A 19,965-nucleotide genomic window follows, 5' to 3' on the forward strand; every position below is an offset into this window, starting at 1 on the left:
AACACCCATTTCAGTACAAATTTTTAGCTTTGTTTGATTACTCTAGCATTTTTCCCACCAAGGGATGTTCCCGCCCTTCTTAGAAGTACCCAAAATTCTGAGAGGTGAAGGGAGGAAACGTGAATGACAATACACAATATAAAAGAGGAAATCAAAATCAAAAAGTTGGCCCAGACTCTTAGAACACACCATACACCCTCGATCTGAGCTCAATCTGAGCCAGAGGGTTATGTTATCACCTTAGCTGGAGCTGTTTTTGTTAAGTCAGTGTATCTGTTGTCACTAGAAAATAGCATAGCCAAGTCATACCTCCCAATGGAGGAGAGTGTGGTGTCAGAATTTCAAGAAGGCCCAAATTAGAACACCTGTGTGCCAGACTGGCCCAGCTGTACATGTGGGCTGGCCAGAGCTGCAGAACATCATCTGCTCAGCACATGAAATGCCAGTTTCTTTGCTGAAGATGGGTTTGAAGGATTAGATTCTTGAAAGAGAAAGCTCAGAACTCGGTTGTAACATCCCTAGCCTTTCTCTTATTTTAAAATAAACAATTTTAGGAAGAGGGGATTAAAGGCTCATATCTGAGAGATGACAAGTAGGGTATATTGCTAGCTCCAGAAGAATTGCCTCAGAAATTCTCGTTTAGTCGGCCGTTGGCTTTTCATTCTGGTGACGGATGAAGTATGACTATAATTCCAGGTGTTAAACATGTGCACATTCCAAAAATGCTCTATGGGTTGCTGAGTTTGTGACAATCAGACCAACAAGGGAATATCTCTCTTTCCTAGCCGTTCTAAAACATGATGCAATATTTGACCCATACCTTGTCCTAATCATTGAAAATCTGGTCAAAGGAAACACAGTGGACAATACGAACTCTATTGAATAATTAGTATTAACTGCCTATCTTTTTTCCTACTAAAACTGACATCTAAAAAAATATAAACTCACACTCTTGCAATTTGGGGACCTGAATTTCCTGCCAACTATCTTTAAGTCCTTGTTTTGCAATCTGCTACCTTTCAGTAACTACTAGTAGCTATTAGGTATTTAAAATGTTATTTTTTATTGGTGGTGGTTTTTAGTTGTTTTTGTTGTTTGTTTGTTTTTTGCTTTGAAGAGAGATTTACAACCTGCTCCCCTCGAATATTATGGTCATTTTGGATTTTCTCAGAGATGAGAAGATAAGAACTTCAACAACGTTGCCAGAGTTTATGGGCACAGCTGTATAGAGATGTTAACCTCCTAAAACAAAACAAAATAGAACTCCAACTTGGGAAAAAACCAATCTCATTCACTTTTAGAAAAACAAAAACAAAAACAAAATTCAAGTGGTCTCACTTAACGAGGCAACACTGTCCTATATTAAAATTTTAATCAAATAATTCTGAGTTTGAAACTGAGTCACATGGGATCACAGATACCAAATACTGAGCTTGCCAAAAACCTATATGGTCACTTTCCTGGCATCATCCTTCCTGCTTGATTACCTCCTTCAAAGAGTTACTGAGTACTCTGCACATAACAGAAGCTTACAGGGTTTAGGGAAGGTTAAGTGAAGCAACATAAAATTCCTGGTATAAAGTAAGTGCTCCACAAATGTTAGCTGTCACTCTCTTCCAGAAACAAGAATGTATTTCTCAAACATCTAGTCACACTAATGCTGTATGTAAGATATTGCTAGGAATATACTAGAGTAGTATACTGATACCATATTTAATGTCAGACTGCATTATCCACAGATAATGACTATGATTTGGAAGTTGGTCTATTTATCCTAATTGATTTTGTTCATCATTGTGCTAAAAGCAGTAGTCAGTTATGTTCTTTCTTTCCTTTCCATGCATCTTAACTACAGAATATCACTCCCTCAATACCTTACATTAAATATCACTATAATGTTTGCTATTGAAACTTCACTGAGTGTACAATTCTTAATTCCAATAGCATGGATTTGTCATGAATTATGTGTTCAGTGCTTTGGCTTTGTTTTCCTAAGATATTTGAAATAGTCCTTGAATATCCAGAACATCTTGGTCCCAGCATTAGAGCATCTTCTTTGTTAGTGTCTGACTCTCCCAGACGTGGACATTTAAAAAAAAATTAGTGGTGAGGTTGAGCTACACTAATTTTTATTGATTTCCACTAAAAAAGAGGGTTATATTTTTAGGTCTTAATTTTGTAAGGTTCAGGCCATCAAATATGGTTTCTTTTTTGTGTTGAAAGCTTTCATTTTCTAACAAGAAAATTCACAGTACACACTTCAATTCAATTTGTAGTCAGTCACTGGGATGGCTGTGGCAGAAGACCTGAGTATTGGCCACTTATGCTTTTAACAGTGAGAATTTTAAAAAAGACCAAAAATGTTACAATGCATTGCAGATGCTGTGTCCAGGACCTACTTAGAAATGTAATTTCAAGAGGATTTTTCTTGTTAAAAAGCCATTTCCTCCTTAAAAGTGTTGGGAAGATAGCAGCAGGGCAAATAGGCAAACAAGAAATTTACAAGGATTTCCAAAGAGTGCTGTGGAAGCATTGTATTAATCTGAACAACTGCAAGAACATTTTTATGGGGTTAAGAAGTTTAGTCTTTCCTCTTAATTTTAATAGGATGGGTTTGCATTTTTTAAAAAATAATTTTTTAAAATTAAAAACAAATTTATTGTAAATTGACAATTTAGAATTGTATAAATCTATGGGTACAAGTAATATTATGATTATTAAATACAGTGTAGAATAATTAAATCAAGCCATGCACAGAAAGACAAATAATGCATGTTTTTACTTACATGTGGAATCTAAAACAATTGAACTCATTTTAAAAATAATTTTTGACAGGCTTTGTGTGTGTGTGTGTGTGTCTCTGTGCACACATTTTAACTAAGTTGCACATGAAGTAACATGTGCCAGCAGACTGGACTCTTGGGAATTGCACTGAGTATGATTTGTTCCTGCCTCCTCTTTCAGAAGAAGCATGGGTTTGGGGTGGAGAACATGCCACTGACCTAGGTTCATTAACTGCTTCTGGAACACCATGATTCTTTTGGAAATAATAAGCATATTACATGAATTTTGACCACGTTCTTCTAATGGAAAAGACCAGATTATAAAATAACATTCCATTATATTTTAAATTTTAAGACTTTCTAAACCCAACTGAGGGTTTTCCACCTTAAAGCAATTGACACTGAAAGGTTTACAATTATAATCATAATGCTGAATCCTTGACTCAGAATGTTTATTAGAGCTTTAAAAACTTACTTGGAGAAACAATACATTCATTCATTTGACATTCTCACCTTCTATGGGGTACTTTGTTCCTGGAAACAACAAAAAGCCACTCAGAGCCAAGTATTTTGAGCGTGGTGTGTTAATCAATATGTATGATGTTTTCACGGCCCTAAAGTCATGGCCTAAAATAAACAAACATGTAAGCTACTTCTAAAATCAATTTCTAAAGAACATTCTACATAAAAATATCAAAGGAATGAGTTCTCTGTGGTGACTAATATGGAAAATAATGTTTAAGCGTGCTTGATTACAAAATCTATGACAATATTTTAAACTTGTGTCTTTATCAAACGTCTTAGTTTGATATATTTCAGCACAGTTTCTGTTGCTCTGCTCTACCTGTAGTAAGTTCTTGTCCACTTTACTGACACCTCTCCACAAATCCATGCTGAGGTCACCACCGATTCCTACACTCCAACTTAGTTATTTTTCCCCATACTTCTACTTCCCTGTGAGCCTGCCACTTCTCACTAATATTTCTTAAGTGATTTGAAAATTACAAAGTTAGAATCAGACCTTCTCAGGGAACAGCGAGTCATTTATGAAGGCAAAAAAAATCAAACTTCAATTTCTCCTACAATATTGGGGGGGGGGGAACAGACATCAATTGTTTACAATGTCAGCACAATCAGATCTTTTCCTGACTTTTTGTGGAGGTAGCTTGCTTGTATCTACAAGTCAGCCTGACTGTCTGCCAAAAGAGCCAGTCTGTGAAGAATTACTAAAATCCCTTGATTACATTTTCTGTTAATGAGGAAAAGTTTTTCAGTGGACATTGATATCCAGTTTATTTTATTCATTTGCTTCACTTCTAGCAAAAAGCAGAATGTTTCCATCCTTAACTGAAGTTAACTAGATAACTAAGAGATACAATAAAAATGTTCACCCTTGGAAATCTTTATGAAAAAGAAAAACTCAGTAAGTTGTCCAATTCTAAAACTGTATTAGAAATAGAATCAAGAACTAGACAATTTCTGGGAACTTCTTCCAACCTTAAAATTTCAATTAGATGCTTCAAGTGCATTACATTTGTTTTTACTGCTACATATACTTTGTCCTAAATATTTGTTGACTGTGATCATAGCATCTAATACACTTAAGAAGTAAGCAATTAGCAAGTTGACTGACTTATCTGAGGAATTTGAATCACATCTGAATTTTGAAATATACCAATAGAAGGTCTGTACCTGGTTTCTCTGGCCTCCAATTTATATGAGACAGCCTGGCACAGTGATTAAGTAGGTTAAGTATACAGACTTAAGTAAGACTGCTTGGCCTTAAATCCCAGCTCTGCTACTCATGAGCTGGGTGGCTTGAGGGACACAGTAGAGAGAAATAAGATAATTGATGACATTGTGTGCCATGTTGAGGAGTTTAGGCTTCATGTTCTAGAAATGGACATAGGTGGAGAATATACTGATCAGATTTTTACATTAGAAAGCTCACTTTAGAAGTAGTGTAGATAATGTTTCAGAGAGCAGGAAACATTTACAATATTGTAGTAATCTATTGAGAAGGAACAATGGTCTGAATCAAGGCAATGAAAAATTGGGATAGCAATAAATCAGTAAAAAAGGATTAATATTAGGGAAGAAGTAGAATCCTATTAATTACAGTATAATTGCTTTGGAGGAGGGATAGAAAACAGGAAGTCTAGATTGTTTCTAACTTGGTCAAATGGTTGGGTGGCGATCCTAATGACCTTTATATGGAATACAAGAGGGGAAGCAAGTTTAAGAGAAATAAATACTGTTTTTAGTTTTGGAACATGTTCAATTTGAGTTGCCTGTCAGATGTCCAAGTAGATGTAACCCCTGGGAAGGTGGATATATAGAACTTTTACTGATAATCTAATCATATAATTGATAGCTTATAATCCTTGGCCTTATTTTTGCCACAATAGTCTCCCTCTTTGCAATTTTTCCATAGAGTATAATCTTCAACTTGTCTTCATGTTATTAAAGAGTAATAATCATGTTTATATAATTAATTACTTTTGCTCACATATTGAGTAAACTGGAAGTCAAAGAGTACACTCAGAGCTGGATAAAATTAAGAGTTTTCATTTATTTTGGAAAACAATTTTAGCTTATAAAAATAAAACAATGTGAAAAGACATGGAAGAATCTTAAATATATACTACTAAGTGAAAGAAGCCAATCTGAAATGGCTACATATGGTATGATTACAACTGCATGACATCCTGGATGAGACAAAACTAGACACAGTACAAAGATCAATGAATATCAGGCATTAGAGAGGAGGAATGGGTAAATAGGTGGAACACAAAAGATATTTAGGACAGTGAAACTATTCTGTGTGATACTATAATTATGGATAAATGTCATTATACATTTAGCAAAACCTACAGAATGCACAACACAAAGAGTGAGCCCTTGTGTATGGGTTTTATTAATCATAATGTATCAACATTGACTCATCAGTTGTAACAAATTTACCACACTAATGCAAACTACAAATCATAGCGGAAGCTAGGGAAAGAAGGAGGTAAGGGAGTTTATGAAAACTTACTATACTTTTGGTACAACTATTTTTCGAAACTAAAACTACTCTAAAAAACCAATAACACCTATTAACAATAATTGAAAAAGAATCACACTAGTTCTCTGAACACAAATTTTACCCTTATATTATTATATGTATATTTATTGTTACCACTCTGAGATTCCTGCACATATAATATGAATAAATGGACCTATTACATTGATGCTTGTGTAACAATATAATAATGTGTTTTCAACAGCTTTGAAAAACACTCACTTTCTTCTTTAAAAAGTTTTTGACAAAATATATTTCCTTTGTCCTAATCTGTGTGGTTTGCACCAATACAAGCTGGCTTTACAATTGGTTATTTCTCTGAACTTTGTCTATTCTGAAGCCTGTAACCTATAATGTGTCCAAAATATGACCCTAAAGCTTAGTTTCAGAACCTTAAAGATGTACTGCTATCTATTATTGAGACTCTTATCAAGCCTTTCAAGGTGTTTTGAACATATGCAAATAGTAGCACATCCCAGGCATGACAGAAAAAAATAAAGACATAGGGCTCTTCTTGAATAGACAGGATATTCTAACAGCAGGCAAGAAAGCTGTTTGTAGCCTGCCTGCAGGAACAAAAAACGAAGTTCTTATCAGAAATATGAAAGTATGACTACTGATACTAATTTTTAAAACAAATCCAACAAAATCAAAACAAATAGACAAAAGGAAAAAAGCAAACAAAAAAACTTCTACTTTCAATCTCTCCACCCATATTTTAAAAAAGTAATCCATCAAAACAGAAACTAAATTCATGATTCCAAAATTATAAATTATTCTCTGGTTGATTCTAACTGCTTAATTCAGATTTGCACTTTATAAATTCAGGGTGGCATGGTCTTAAATTTCTTTTTCATAAAATAACCTCTAATGATGTTGAGGCAAATAAGTAGTGTTTCATGCTTTGCAAAGAGATGGAGAAAGGACTTACTATTATGACAACCATTTTACTGATGAAAAAACTAAGGCTTAAAGGTGTTAGACAATTTCTTTGAGGTCGTGCATATTTTAAAACATAGGCTAACAAGGTTTCCTTCTAAATTGATATCCAACGTTCTTTCAGGCTCACCAGCTGTCCCATGCAGAAATCGTAACCACCTTCAACAGTATGTTCTTAGAAATCAAAGTGTGATAGTGCACAAGGCATATACCCAGATGGAACATGGGTAACAGAGACAGACTAATCATGTATGAAACATCAGAGTATCAAATGTTTCATTGTTATGGCTCACTTACTCCTGAAGTGGAGAGAGAGGAAGAGGTTAAGCATATACCCAGGCAAAGAGGTCCATCCCTCTAAGTCAGAGGTCCACATGAGGTTGTAGAAGGGAAACTGGGAGAGGACTGGGAAGATGGATACTTCTCTACATGAAGCTCACGCTGCTTCCAGCACCCCTCACTGGAGTTGATTCTGAGACAGTGTCTTCCTAACACCCTGCTGATCTCCAAGCACAGTGCCCCAAGTTCTCTGCCAGGGAAGGGCAGTAGTCTAATGGGTCGGTGGTATTTGAATCAATTCAATGAATAATGATTTACATTTAAAAAAAATTTTTTTTAAAGATAGAACAGACTGATAGAATAGCACACAGCAGAAGAGAAGAAAAGGACTAAAATTGAAAGGTCATACTGCATTACTTACTGTAAGAGAGTTTATTTTGGAAACATTTTTTTAGGAGTGTGAGTGGAGAAGGGGGGATACAGAATCACAATGTAAAATATATTTATTTCTCTGTCAGAAAAGTTTAAAAGCCATTGGCCTCTAACCTAGTTGGCACTTGGACAAAGGACAAGCAGCCTGCATTCTTAGCAGCCCCACCACCACTTTTGTCCCTTCTTTTGTGTGCTCCTGCCATTGCTGTGCAGACTTTCCAGCCAGGCTTCTTGCTAACCATGTCTTTAAAGTATCAGGACTGAAAAAGTGAGCAATGACAACACAGTCGAAGCCACTTCCTTTTATTAATTTTGTTTAAAACTGATTGACACAGCTGTCATCGTGACATTGTAAACTTTGATAATACATTTTGACCTACACAAATTTAGAGCTGAAAAAAGTCTACGTACAATTTATCTCCCACTAGGTGGTTAATCAACTCAAGGCAACTGAATGTAATTCTTCCACAGAGCTTTCTTATTCAAGATTTAACAGAAAGCATTGCTTCTGATTGTTTGAAATGTTTATATTAGAAGTCAGAGGATGCAAGTTCCAGTGAGAATTTCTTTGTCACAGGCATTGATTATAGTACATTGGGCAGATCATGAAACATCTCTTAATCAGATTTCCTCATGCGTAAAATGAGCAAGTTAAATTAGGCAATTCCCAATGTGTCATCCAGTTCTGTGTCCTGCTTTAGTCTGCTGTGTAAGTTCTTGAAACTTTTAGATAATAAAGTTTCTTTTGGTCCTTTCTATAAAACTCTCTATCTTTAATGATAATATTTAAGCACATTTGAAGAATCCTTTTACTTGGCTATTAAAATATTCAAACATTTTGAAAGAGCCTTATCGGGTTGAAAGTAAATGTTAAGAAGGTTTTTCACACTGAAAATTAATAAAATATTATTTATGAAAAGTAGCAAAAAAGCTCTTTAGTACATAATTCAAGATATAAAGATAAATATATACCGTTTAAAATATTTGTGCATATTATATTAACATTTTATGAGCTTAAGTCATAGTTATTTGCATATTTTAATCAGACATGAGTTTCTTTAACAAGTCCATCACAGAGAAAAAAAAATGGAAGTCTATTTAAACTCCAAATATTAAATTATGTAGGGTTAAAGAAACAAAAAGCACCTGTTTTGGTAAGAACCTACATAGCATTCTTTCGGCACCCGTGAGTGATGAAACAGACCAGAGCTCAGAATGAATTTTCAGCAATCAGACTTGATTGTTATAGCTTTAATTAATGTACAGGCTTTTTTGATAACTATGAGAAATCGTGAAGACTTGGTTGCCGGACTCCAGAAAATATGAGGTTAACAGAAAAGGTAATTTTTGTTATCAAGGGTTTTTCTGCTGTGGTTGCTGTTCTTTCTGGCAGGATTTCCAAAACAGTTGAGCAAGAAATGGGGCTTAAAATTTTATAAAGCTAAAAGTAGACAGCTGCATGTGTGGCAGGTGATTCCAAAAAGGAAAATAATGTCAGTAAAGAAGAGAAAGTGGAACAGAAAGAAAAGAGAACTGTTGAGCGAGCTGGAGGAAATGCTCACATTTATAGGTACATAATTGTAGAGAAATAAGTGAAGCAAATAAAGAGGAATGAACCGGAGAAGAAAACAAAAATACCATAATAGTAAACATGCAAAAAATAAATTAGGCATAAAGACTAGACAAGGCTGCCGAGAGTACAGAGCATGGTTAATGGGGAAAAAAGACTCCGGATTTCAGAAGACTAACACAATACCTGTTGCTCCAAATTTCAAAGGGTTGAGAGGAAATAGAACGTGAAAACCATTATTTGAATGTGGTTGTAATTTCAGGTGATATTAAATGATAATTCTTCCCTCTGCCTTTCATTTGGATGAAGATTTTTTAGTCCATTGCCAGATAGAAACATTTACTGGCAGTTTGTTTCCAATATGTTAAATGAAATTTATCACATGCTTCCATGAAATGTATTTCACTCTTAATTTAACATTACTAAAATATTTTAATTTACCTAAATCACCAAAAATCTCAAAATGAAAAAAAAAGAAAGAAAATGATATGGAAACAATGAATTCCCAGTTTCTGAGTCCTCCTGGAAGAGACAGCTGACACTCAACAAAGGTTGTCAGCCTTCCAAAATCCTAGCAAGCTGTCTTGGCCAATACAGTATGTAGAAAGTGTCAAAAATCTTGTCTGTGCAGGGGCTATCTCACTTTGAAAAACATCAAATTAATACTTTTAGAAGCAGACTAATATGCTGTTCAATTATTTTGGTTCTTGTGGTTAAACAACTAATATTGTCTTGCTTATGACCTCCACCTATTATGACTGTATTTTTAACAGCTGAGGTACCATTGTTTCCATGCTCTTTCCACAATTCCACTAATTACTTAATTATTTGCCAGTTTGCTTATTTTCTACAAGACAACATTGACTTATCATCTCTCTTAAACATTAAATAGTAGAAATGTGACATCATGTGCATGTGTATGTTTATTTTGTCTTGTTTTGCTTTATAATTCTTAGTCTCAGAGTAATTGAGTTCATTTGTTTCCTTCTTGTACATCATATGCATTAGTTTAGTCACCCCTGCCCAACTTGATGGGGAAGATTAAGAGGCCACTTCTTATTTGGTGCATGAGCATTTGCCTTTACTTATTTCTGTAATGGCAGTGGTAATAATGACATCAGCACAATAACTAAGTGCACTTTCTTATTCTTCAAAGTTTTTTTCGTATATATTATCTCATGTGATCCTCACCATTGCCCAGTAAGGTAAGCATTATTACTCTTATGGTTGTTGTTGTTATTGTTATCCCTATTTTATGGGTATGCTTAAAAAAAAGGAAAGACTAGAGAGATGAAGTGACTTTTCCAAACCCATTAAACTAATCAGTGGTGAGTGGAATTTAAAACCTGTTTGAAATTGTAGTGCTGTGATGCTGATACAGATCATCTGATTATCTGAACGGCAGCTAGAAGGGGTCAAAGGTAAGGAAAAAGCAAAAGCAATACAAGACTAAATTTAGAGAATTTCCCCCATCTGATCAGGATGTAAGACATGTCAGCCAAACAAACAAAGCCACTGCAGAGAAACCATTGGGAAAGCCTGTGCTTCTCTGTCACATAGAGACATTCAGATTGAGGAAGACGAGGACAGGGGAGTTTGTTGCTGGGTGTGAAGAAAGAAGAGAGAATAAGCTTTATGCAACAGAATCTACTTTCTACTTGGGGTGACACTATAATTTATACTTTAATGGGAAAGAGTAGAAGAAAGGTAGGGGTATGTGGGGGGGCAGGGGGGCAAGTAGAGGCAGAGATGAAAATAATGTATTGCTATGGTGCCTGCCTTAGTATACATGAAGTACTAACATACTTTAGACTTCTGAGAGTAGCAGCTGGGAGCAACAGGGAGTTTGGATTTTGTTGTGACTTTTAATGAAATTGGAGTTATACCCATGTCACTCAAGTATAGAGAGAGAAGAGTAAGGGTTCATGTTCTCTCTTAAATTCAGAATAAACAGCATATTGTAGCAGCTTAAGCAGGTGGTCTAATATATGGGTTCTAATATTAGATTTCTTAGGTTTGAACTTTAGCTTTCTCCGTTTACAGTGGTGTGACTTGTACACATTGTATAACCTCTCTATGTCTCAGGAATGTGTTTATTATTTATTAAATGTTTCATCATTTATAAAAATAAGGATGATACTAGGATTTGCTTCAAAAGGCTGCCTAGAGGATCAGAAGAGTTAATGCAATTGAGGATTTAGTTTCATGCCTGGCACAGAGTGAATAATTAATTAATGGCACCCCTTATTATAATGTATTGCATGCCATAAGTTCTTGCAAGCTAGTTTAAGGAAATAATATACCCGAAGATCACTCACTTCTTCTATTTCCCTGAAGAAAGAACAATCTTATTCCAGATGAGAAAGTATGACATGAAGATCTAATGTCTCTTGGGAAAGGCTTGGACAGCTCTACCACTTTGAGAAGTCATTTTCCCTAATTGTGATATTTTTATTTGTTTTGTCATTTAATGTACCTATTTGCTCATTGATTTTTTAAAATTGTAGATTTCTTCTTTTTTGCTTTAGATTGTTTTGTTTTAAATTAGATACTGCAAAGTATTTAAAAGGATATCTGATGTCCATTTGTCCCTTTTGACTCTGTGGAAAAAGATAAGTAACATTTTTTAAAAATTTACTACTTTTGTATTTTTGCTGATTTTATTTCTGAATTTATATTTAAAGCACATAGAAAAATCTAAACTATTATTAAGGTTCCCAAAATATAATCTGTTGTACAGATTCAGGAGTTGTGGAACACATGTTAGAGTAGCAATTCTGTTGTTAGTGATACATAAACTAATTACTTCTGTTAAAAAAAATTAAACAGGATATTGAAATCTTTCTGCCTTAAAGTTTTCTTTGATTCAATTTGCCATTACAAAGAAAAGAACCTACAAAATGTTATATCGACTGACTTCTTTGAAAGAATGCTTTATGTTTGTCCTAACACAACAGTTAGAGAAAAATATGTTATTCTGCTGTAGTTCCTGTCAAGAGTGGACAGAGGAGGAAGAGAAAATTGACCTTTGCTTACCTTAAATAGTAATACTAAATTTTTCTTATGCATTCTGTATTAAATCTTTCTGTGTAATCTTAAAGCTATGCTACATAATACAATATGTCTAGCAATTATGATTAGCCTTACTTCCTTTTGGTTTATGCTTTTGGATTGTTAAAAAAAAGGATGTACTAAGGGGCTCAGGCAGACACAAATATCACATAAACCTTTTGAACAAGCAGATAAATAATTTAAAACAGGTTTATCTCCTTGTTATAAATGAGCACAAGTGACTAGAGGCATAAGGAAGTAAAACAACTCCAACAGGCCGTCAGAAAGTCACAGGCAGAAATAAGATTGTAATTGAGTTTGCTGTTAACTCAATACTAAAGAATAAACAGCCATTAGAGACTGAGTCTAAGATGGTAAATATGTTAACTATTATAAATTTCTTCTAAAATGTAACTGATTATTTTAATGTACATTTAAAGCAATTTTGTAAGGAAATGAAGAAGAGCCAATATTTTCCTAGATCAGAATATACTAGCTATAGTTCTATGACATTGCCTTACCTAATCTTAAAATTTTAAGTTTCAAAATATCTTGGAAAGGAGAAGAGGGTGCAAAAGCTTGTATTGGAGAAGAATATTCAAGAAGATTATGACAGGGTCAGAGTGACAGCTGGAGTAAGTTTGAGTAACTTTGTCCTCTTGCGCTCTCTAGTCTAACACAAAAATAAAATGATGGATGTTCATATTAGATTATCGTTAAAATACTTTTCTTGCTATTCACGAGCTAACTTTCCACTTGTATCAACTATCAATTTTCTATAATTCGTGGTGAGAGGAAAGGGACGTTAATGTGGATTATTTCAAATTCCTTTATTTTTTAAAATTTAATCATAAAAATGATTTGCTTTCCTGATTATGTTTAGTGTTAGTCAATGTCCAGAGAGGCTATCAGATTATTTACTCCTTTGTGCTTTATGTTTGTCCTAACACAACAACTCAGAAAGTTGGGCTAGGGTTAGAAAAAAAAGTCATGGATAATTTCAGAAAGTGAAGAGATCACTTACCGAAAATAGAGTATATAGTTTATTTCAGTGAGCATTTTCATGAATGTTTGTGCATGCAGATACAGCATACTTTCATTAAAGAAAATGCAATCTACACATATTAGTGCTCTTTAGTCAACTTGTTCAAGTTTCTCTTTCAATGAATTTCAAGAATTCTTTTCTCACAACATAACTTCATCCAAACCACTATCCTTGAAGTGTCCAAGTCATATTAGAAAATCGTAGAATCTGAATTTATGTTAAACCATAGCTTCTTTTTAGAAACACACGCCAGAAAGTTTATCTACATTTAAAATACAACTATAAATATCACTATTCTAGTCACTTTTAAAAGAACTGCCAAATGCTACTGCATTGCATTCAAATTAAATTCATCTGCCCGTCTCAAAAAGACAAAACGAGAAGAATAAAATAAGCTATTACAAACACAAATCCAAAGGTTTTTCATTCACACAGAAAAATATGTGAATTGCAAAGCTTGATTTTTTCATAGTTTGCGTTTTTAAAATTTGTTTTGAAGGTGGTCCATAAAAGTCAACACCTCAAACTTTAGAGGTAGTATCGAGAAATGGCATACTTCATCAAAATATATTTATTCACATGATATCAAAGATGTCGTTTGAAATTACTTTTAATTTAGAACATCTGAAACAGTCTCCTTAGAAATTGACATATATATTAAAATGCATAAATATTTATATGTTAGTAAATATATTAGTAACGGTCTGAAACTTAATTTAGCCTGTATACATATATAGTACATACATGCAGTACTTATTAGCAATAGCTGCAAATGAAAAGGCAAATTAAAACATTGATGCGAATAATTCAGCAGTTCATTTTTTGATAATTCTGTATCAATCATCTGAATAATGTCACTCTCAATTTCCTATGTCAGTTTCCATTATAAATCATACTGTGACTTTGAAAGCAAACCTTAAATTGAGAAATGTAACACCTCTGGAGAACAGTGGATTTTCTCTCTCTAAATCTTTTCTAAAATTCAAAGGCACATTTTCTAGAAGTGATATTACAAATAATCCACCTTGCCTATGGAACAAGTAGAATTCCTGTAAATAAGAATGTTTATGTGAAATCAGCCAACTTTCAATAAAACTTTAGAGCTCATATAGTCTCATTTTCACTTTTGTAGATTAATGAATTACTACATTTATTCAAGAATTTCTTCTGCAATGGCAATATTTAATTCTCTATCCTGAAAAATTAGAATAGGCTATTTTCAACACCCATTTAAGAGAAAGAACACCAAGGACTAAGTTTCCAATCTGCCTACTTGAAGCTACATCCTAGAGCTTCTTCCTCCTGTATCCCTGAAAGGAATATATTTCAACATCATCTGTCAAGTATAAAGGGAATTGGGGGAAATCAAACTTATTAGGTCTTAGGATGATACTATATGATTAGCTAATTTGATTAGTTGACACATTAATTCCAATATTTTCAATCATATTTTACTATTGTGATGCCTAAAAATTCAGCTCAGCTACATTTCTATTCCAGAGTTTTTCTCTACAAAAGGAAATAACATCTTCCCTGTAATAGCCTTTCTAATTTCCATTTCATTTCTGAAAATAATAATACTAAGAATGTTGGTGACCACATAACTATAGAATAAAAAAAGATAAAGAGACTCATAAGTATCCAAAGAATTATTCTTTTTTACTTCAAAGAGAAAATATTTTACTATTTGTTTCTTCATAACAGTATATACTTTAGATCATTCGTTAAAGAAGAATACACAAAATAAAAATTTCACATTTGCCAGCTAGCCTCCTGCTATTCCACCCAGTATTTTATTTTGTTTTACCTTTATCTTGAATATGTTAACACTTTTTTTCACAAGCCTAATATCAAATTTTAACAATCTAGGATTCCAGTTAAGTAAATATCATAAAATATATTCCATAGAACTGCTATGTTATGAAAGGCATATAAGAAATTCAACTCATTTGTGAAATAAATAAATAAATTCTCAATTTAAGGCGATGTAAGTAGACTTCCAAACTCTTTAAGAAGCATAATTAAGTACCTCTTTGGAGAGGTAGCACCATAAAGACATATTTTATACTGATTTATATACAGATACAGTATTAAAACACAAAGAAGCTGCTAGGTTCTGGGATGCATCCCTCAGTCTCCCCTGTGTAACACTAAGGCTAATGAAAAGACGCATGTAACTGATTTTCTGACAGAGGAACATCAGGTGTGTGGGCCCAACAGTGGGACAGAAACAAAAAGCGCTTTACAAAAATTCCCAGAAAATACATAGATTATAATGGAAAGGAACCTCAGGACTATTTCCTTCCCTGTGTCCTTGGGGGAACTACACATTAAGCTGTCTTCAACTGGGAACATGAAATTTGAAGTCAGTAGCATTAGAGGAGTCATGATTTGGATTGAGAGCACCCAGTCTTTCTAATCCCTGTTCCATTTCATGACAGACTTCTAAGAAACTGTTAGGACCATTGCTATTGAAAATCATGGGGTGTCTCTCAGGAGAGAAAAAGCGAATGAAAGTGGTCACATAAGCGCATAGGCATGTGCACGTGTGTGAGGATGTGCAACGGTTATGTTTGCCTGAACGTATATGTACTTTCTTACTTTTCCTGAGACCTTAAAAAAAATCTGATTGCGGATTTTGTAATCCCTTGAAAGGATAGCTGAAATGGTTCACATTTCAAAGCTCTGGGAAGAGTTCCGGAACTGCAAAACTAGCAAGACTGCAATATTGTCCCCGTGAGAGGGCAGTAGGGGGCCAAGCCCGGGTCTTGTCTCTCTGTCCATCCCAGACTGTCTTGGCCCTCTCAACCAACCTTCACCCGGCTGGCTGCGCTGTGGACAGGGGCGGCGGAGGACACCGAGAGCGCGCAAAACCGCAGCATCAGTCGGCTCCAAGGAAACGCGGATCTTTGGGGCGTGGGCCGCAGCCAGGGGTTGACACTTGTGCTGTGCGAGGTGCCTGTGCCATTGGCAAACTGGCTTTCTCAGTTTTGGCTTCCCACAAAAGGAGCGGAAGGGGGAGCTGTCATGATTCCCAGTGCCCACAGAGCCCCCTCTCCTGGCCACAGCGCGCCAGCCACAGCTGGTACCGAGTGTGCGGGCTCGTCTCTGTGCGTGTCTATTTGTATAACTGTTTGCAAGTGGCTTTCAATCTATCTGTCTGTGTGACAGAGACAGAGGCGCCTGCGGAAAATTCCCTCTCTCAAAAACGCCTTCAGTGTCCTGCTGTATCGCTGGCGCCTACGACGCTGTCATTGTCATCTCATCATTTTGCTTCCTTCCGGGTGATTTATGTACAATTCTGCATGAGTGAGAAATGCGCGTCTACTGGAGTTGTTTTGTCTGTGACCTTGCTTATTTGAAGAGAGAAAGTGGTTGGGAGGGAAGGAGACCCTGAAAAGGAGTAATGTCCCCTCCGAATTGTAAAATATAATGGTTAAACGCCCGGTATCTCAATGTCTAGACTGAAATCCCGCTCTGCCATTTATACTAGCTGTGTGCCTTGGGCAAATCGTTAATCAATCCGTGCCTCAATTACTTCATTAGCAGAATGGGAAAGCAACAGCATCTAGCTCACAGAGTTGTGAAGATTAAATGAGTGAATATGTAAAACGCTTAAAACTGTGCCTGGCACGTTATTAGGTGGTATAGGTTAAATGCTATTAACATCTTCATCAGTTGCATCACAGTGTTAAATGGAAGGACCATCCTGACCACTTTCTCCACAGGAAAGCCCTAGATCTTGATACGTGCCCACGCCCCAGAGCAAAGCTGAGACGGAATCCTAACCCGTTTACTCCGTGCAGTGCAGGACCAGCAGCCACCCAGACACCCCCCGCCCACGCAGACCCTGTTCGGGGAATCCCTCCCCAGCCGCCTGTTCTCTATATCTGGGGCCACGCTCCGAATGTTGCGGGATGCAATGGCAAACTGCTAGCCCAAGAGAGCTGGCCCCTGTCTCTTCTGTCTGAAGAATGTGTTTGGGGGTTTTCCTACCTGCCCCAGGTTTTTGCCCTTCTTACTGCCGCCGAATGCCAGTCCTTGGTATATGCCCGCAGATCGATTGGCGGCCTGAGCAGGCGTCTCCCCGCCCAGAGAGGACTTGATGGAGTTGAGTTTGGCCCGCGAACTGCCGATCTGTGAGCTCTCCACCATCAGCACCGCGGCCAGTAGGAGCAGGCAGCGGGACGAATCCTTGCACCGCATCAACGCGGCCATCTCCCGGCGAGGGGGTCCCCAGGAAGACGCAAAGCCCGGAGGGGTGGGAATGCAAAGGGAGGGAGGACCCCAACACGGGGCCCCTCACTCGGGGCGCGGGGGCTTGCAGATTGTGTTCCCTCAACCCTTCCTGGTTCGGGGACCCAGGACCCTATGAACTCAGTCTCACGCCTCAGGACAGAAATTAGCGGAACCCAAGCGAGACCCGCTTTTCCACCAGGGCAGGAAGTTCTGCAATAACTGGAAGCAATCAAAGGCGAGGCGCTTTCTCGCCAAGGAGGCGTGACCCAAGGTGCAAGAAAACCCAGCCCTGTGGATCGCACCGCTTCCGTTGCTTCTTGCCCCGCACCTCCTTGGTCCCGCCGGGATCTCGGCGGTTTAATTCTCCTCTTAATTGATCGGGTGGCCCGCACCAGCTCCTTCTCCTTCAACTCGGTTGCTTTTCTCTCCCCTCTTTTCCTATCCTTTATGTGTCAAACTTTGCAGGACACAATACTCCTTTTCCAAGTTAGCAGGCGCTTTAGTAGGGGATCAGGAGACGTCCCCGGACCGAATCCTCGAGATCTGAAGAGAACCGAGGTCCCCCACACGCGCACTCACAGTTGCCCCGAAGCGTTGTCCCCTGACTCACAGGAGACAGCGAACCGCTGCCAGCGCAGCGATGCCTAGGGAGCGGACTTGCGCTACGCTCGCCGCCGGCTCCCCCTTTCTCTCTCTCTGCTCTCTCCCGCGTCCTCTTTGCTTTTTATAGCTTCCCACAGTGAGGCCTTTTTTTTTTTTTTTTTTACCTCCGCCCCCAATTCAAGAGTGACAAAGAGTGAAAACTTTTCTCTCACTCTCCACCGCTTCCGCCCCCCTCCTCTCTGCGTGCCCCTTCTGCTTCTCCTTCTGCAGCTTCCACTCCAGCTTTTCCTCCTCCTCATCCTCCCGCTCTGTCTCCACCCACAACTACTGGAAAAGGGGGATCTAGCTTTTCCATGAGGTGAATGCAACATAGGGGCTCCTAATTCCTGACAACAACTCCAGCGGTTGGAGGGGTCTTTGGAAACAGGCAGAGGGCAAAGGTGGAAACGGAGTGGGGCAAGCTGCCACCACGTGATCGCCCCCACCCTTCCTTAGATCTTCCCACCCATCTTCTGCCCCTGACTCCGCGAGGAGTGCTGGAAAAGCCCTATGGAAGCTTTAGAGAAGTCAGCATCTGCGCATCTGCTCATTAGTATTGTGTTCTTTGTGCGCTCACGTTTGGTTTTAGACTGTGCCTCCCAGGGAGTGTGTGAAGCTGGAGCCACATAGGTGCGCCAGGGGGTGGCCAACGATCCGGATAGAGGGTCTGGAAGGAAAGGGGCAGACCAAAGAGGGGAAAAAATGAGCCTGTTCGATTTGGAACAGGTTCCTTCGGAACCCCGGGCCCCGCCGCACTCGTAGCATAGGTCTATGTCTCTGAGGGACTAGGAAGAAGGGGATGCTCTGGGTACACTGCAAGGGTTTGGACCTCACAGCTCGATTGAGCATCTTTACCACGCCAGACAATTGCTCTTTTTGCGAAAAGGAAATCCCAGATAGGAATGAACGGGGGCAGGGAGCCTTTGAGATCCTGTCTTCCTTGGCTTCCTGCCTTCTAGCCCCTGGGAATTACAAGAGAAGACATTCCTGTCAGCCCCCGGGTCTCTCCAGGTCCAATGCCCTTCGGCCGAAGGTCGAAGGCGGCTCCGGGAACGACTGGGACGCGCTGGCGCTTGGGGGCGCCAGTGGCAGCCGTTCAGGGAGCCACGGAAGTGCTGCAGGAGACAAGCGCTGAGTTCGGTGATGTCTGGTGGCCAAGTGCGAGACTTCCCAAGCAAAGCAAGGGATTGTTCGAAAGTTATTGCATTTCTGCTTCGCAGACACTAATGTCCAGGAGCAGAGAAATCCACTCATTGAGCTACAACTTGAAGTTAGAAGGCAGCTAGCCGCCAGGGGAGGATACTAGCAGCATCCTCTTCAGAATTTTTGGACCTAGATTTCACAGCTTTTACACCTGATCCTGGCGCAGGTCCATGAATACGAATTAAACTTGTCGCTAAGTGAGAACGTTAGTGACTCTTATTTTCCCCCAAAACAACGCAGAGTTCTAAAGTGTGGATTTAGAGCTATTTTCTCCCAGACAGCTCCAGTTTTGCAAATTTCTCAGTCCTGACCTATGAGTCTGTCTGCCCTGAAATTCTTCATTTTCAGATTTTTTTTTAATACACATGCAAACGGGGATTAAAATTTGCACCCTCTGGCGTTTGTTCTTATCTTTTGAATTTCCTTTCTTTAAGGTAGAGATTTTTCACATTTTAGTGTGTAGGGTTTTTTTTCCACTTTTTAAAAATATGCCAGGAATAACAATATGGGTGACCCTTGAAGGACATCATACTAAGTGAACAAGACCAATCACAGAAAGACAAATCCACTTATAGGAGGTACCTAAAATAGTTAAATGCCTAGAATCAAAGGTTGAAATGGTGGTTACCAGGGATTGGAAGGAGAGGAGAATGGGGAGTTACTATATCAATGATCATAAAGTTTCAGTTAACCAAGACGAATAAACTCTAGAGATTTG

General features: G+C 37.8%; 1 protein-coding gene across 1 annotated transcript in view; it reads right to left on the reverse strand.

The window, feature by feature from the left end:
* Positions 1 to 18,103, reverse strand: part of DKK2 (dickkopf WNT signaling pathway inhibitor 2) — a 108,285-nt gene extending 90,182 nt beyond the window's left edge. The window contains exon 1 of the mRNA XM_003257740.4: positions 17,160 to 18,103. Within this exon, the coding sequence (XP_003257788.1) occupies positions 17,160 to 17,381 (222 nt within the window). The 5' untranslated portion in view covers positions 17,382 to 18,103. The remainder of the gene's footprint in view (positions 1 to 17,159) is intronic.
* Positions 18,104 to 19,965: the final 1,862 nt, after the last annotated feature.

Source organism: Nomascus leucogenys, chromosome 9 (genome assembly GCF_006542625.1).
Source record: "Nomascus leucogenys isolate Asia chromosome 9, Asia_NLE_v1, whole genome shotgun sequence".
Taxonomy (NCBI): Eukaryota; Metazoa; Chordata; class Mammalia; order Primates; family Hylobatidae; genus Nomascus; species Nomascus leucogenys.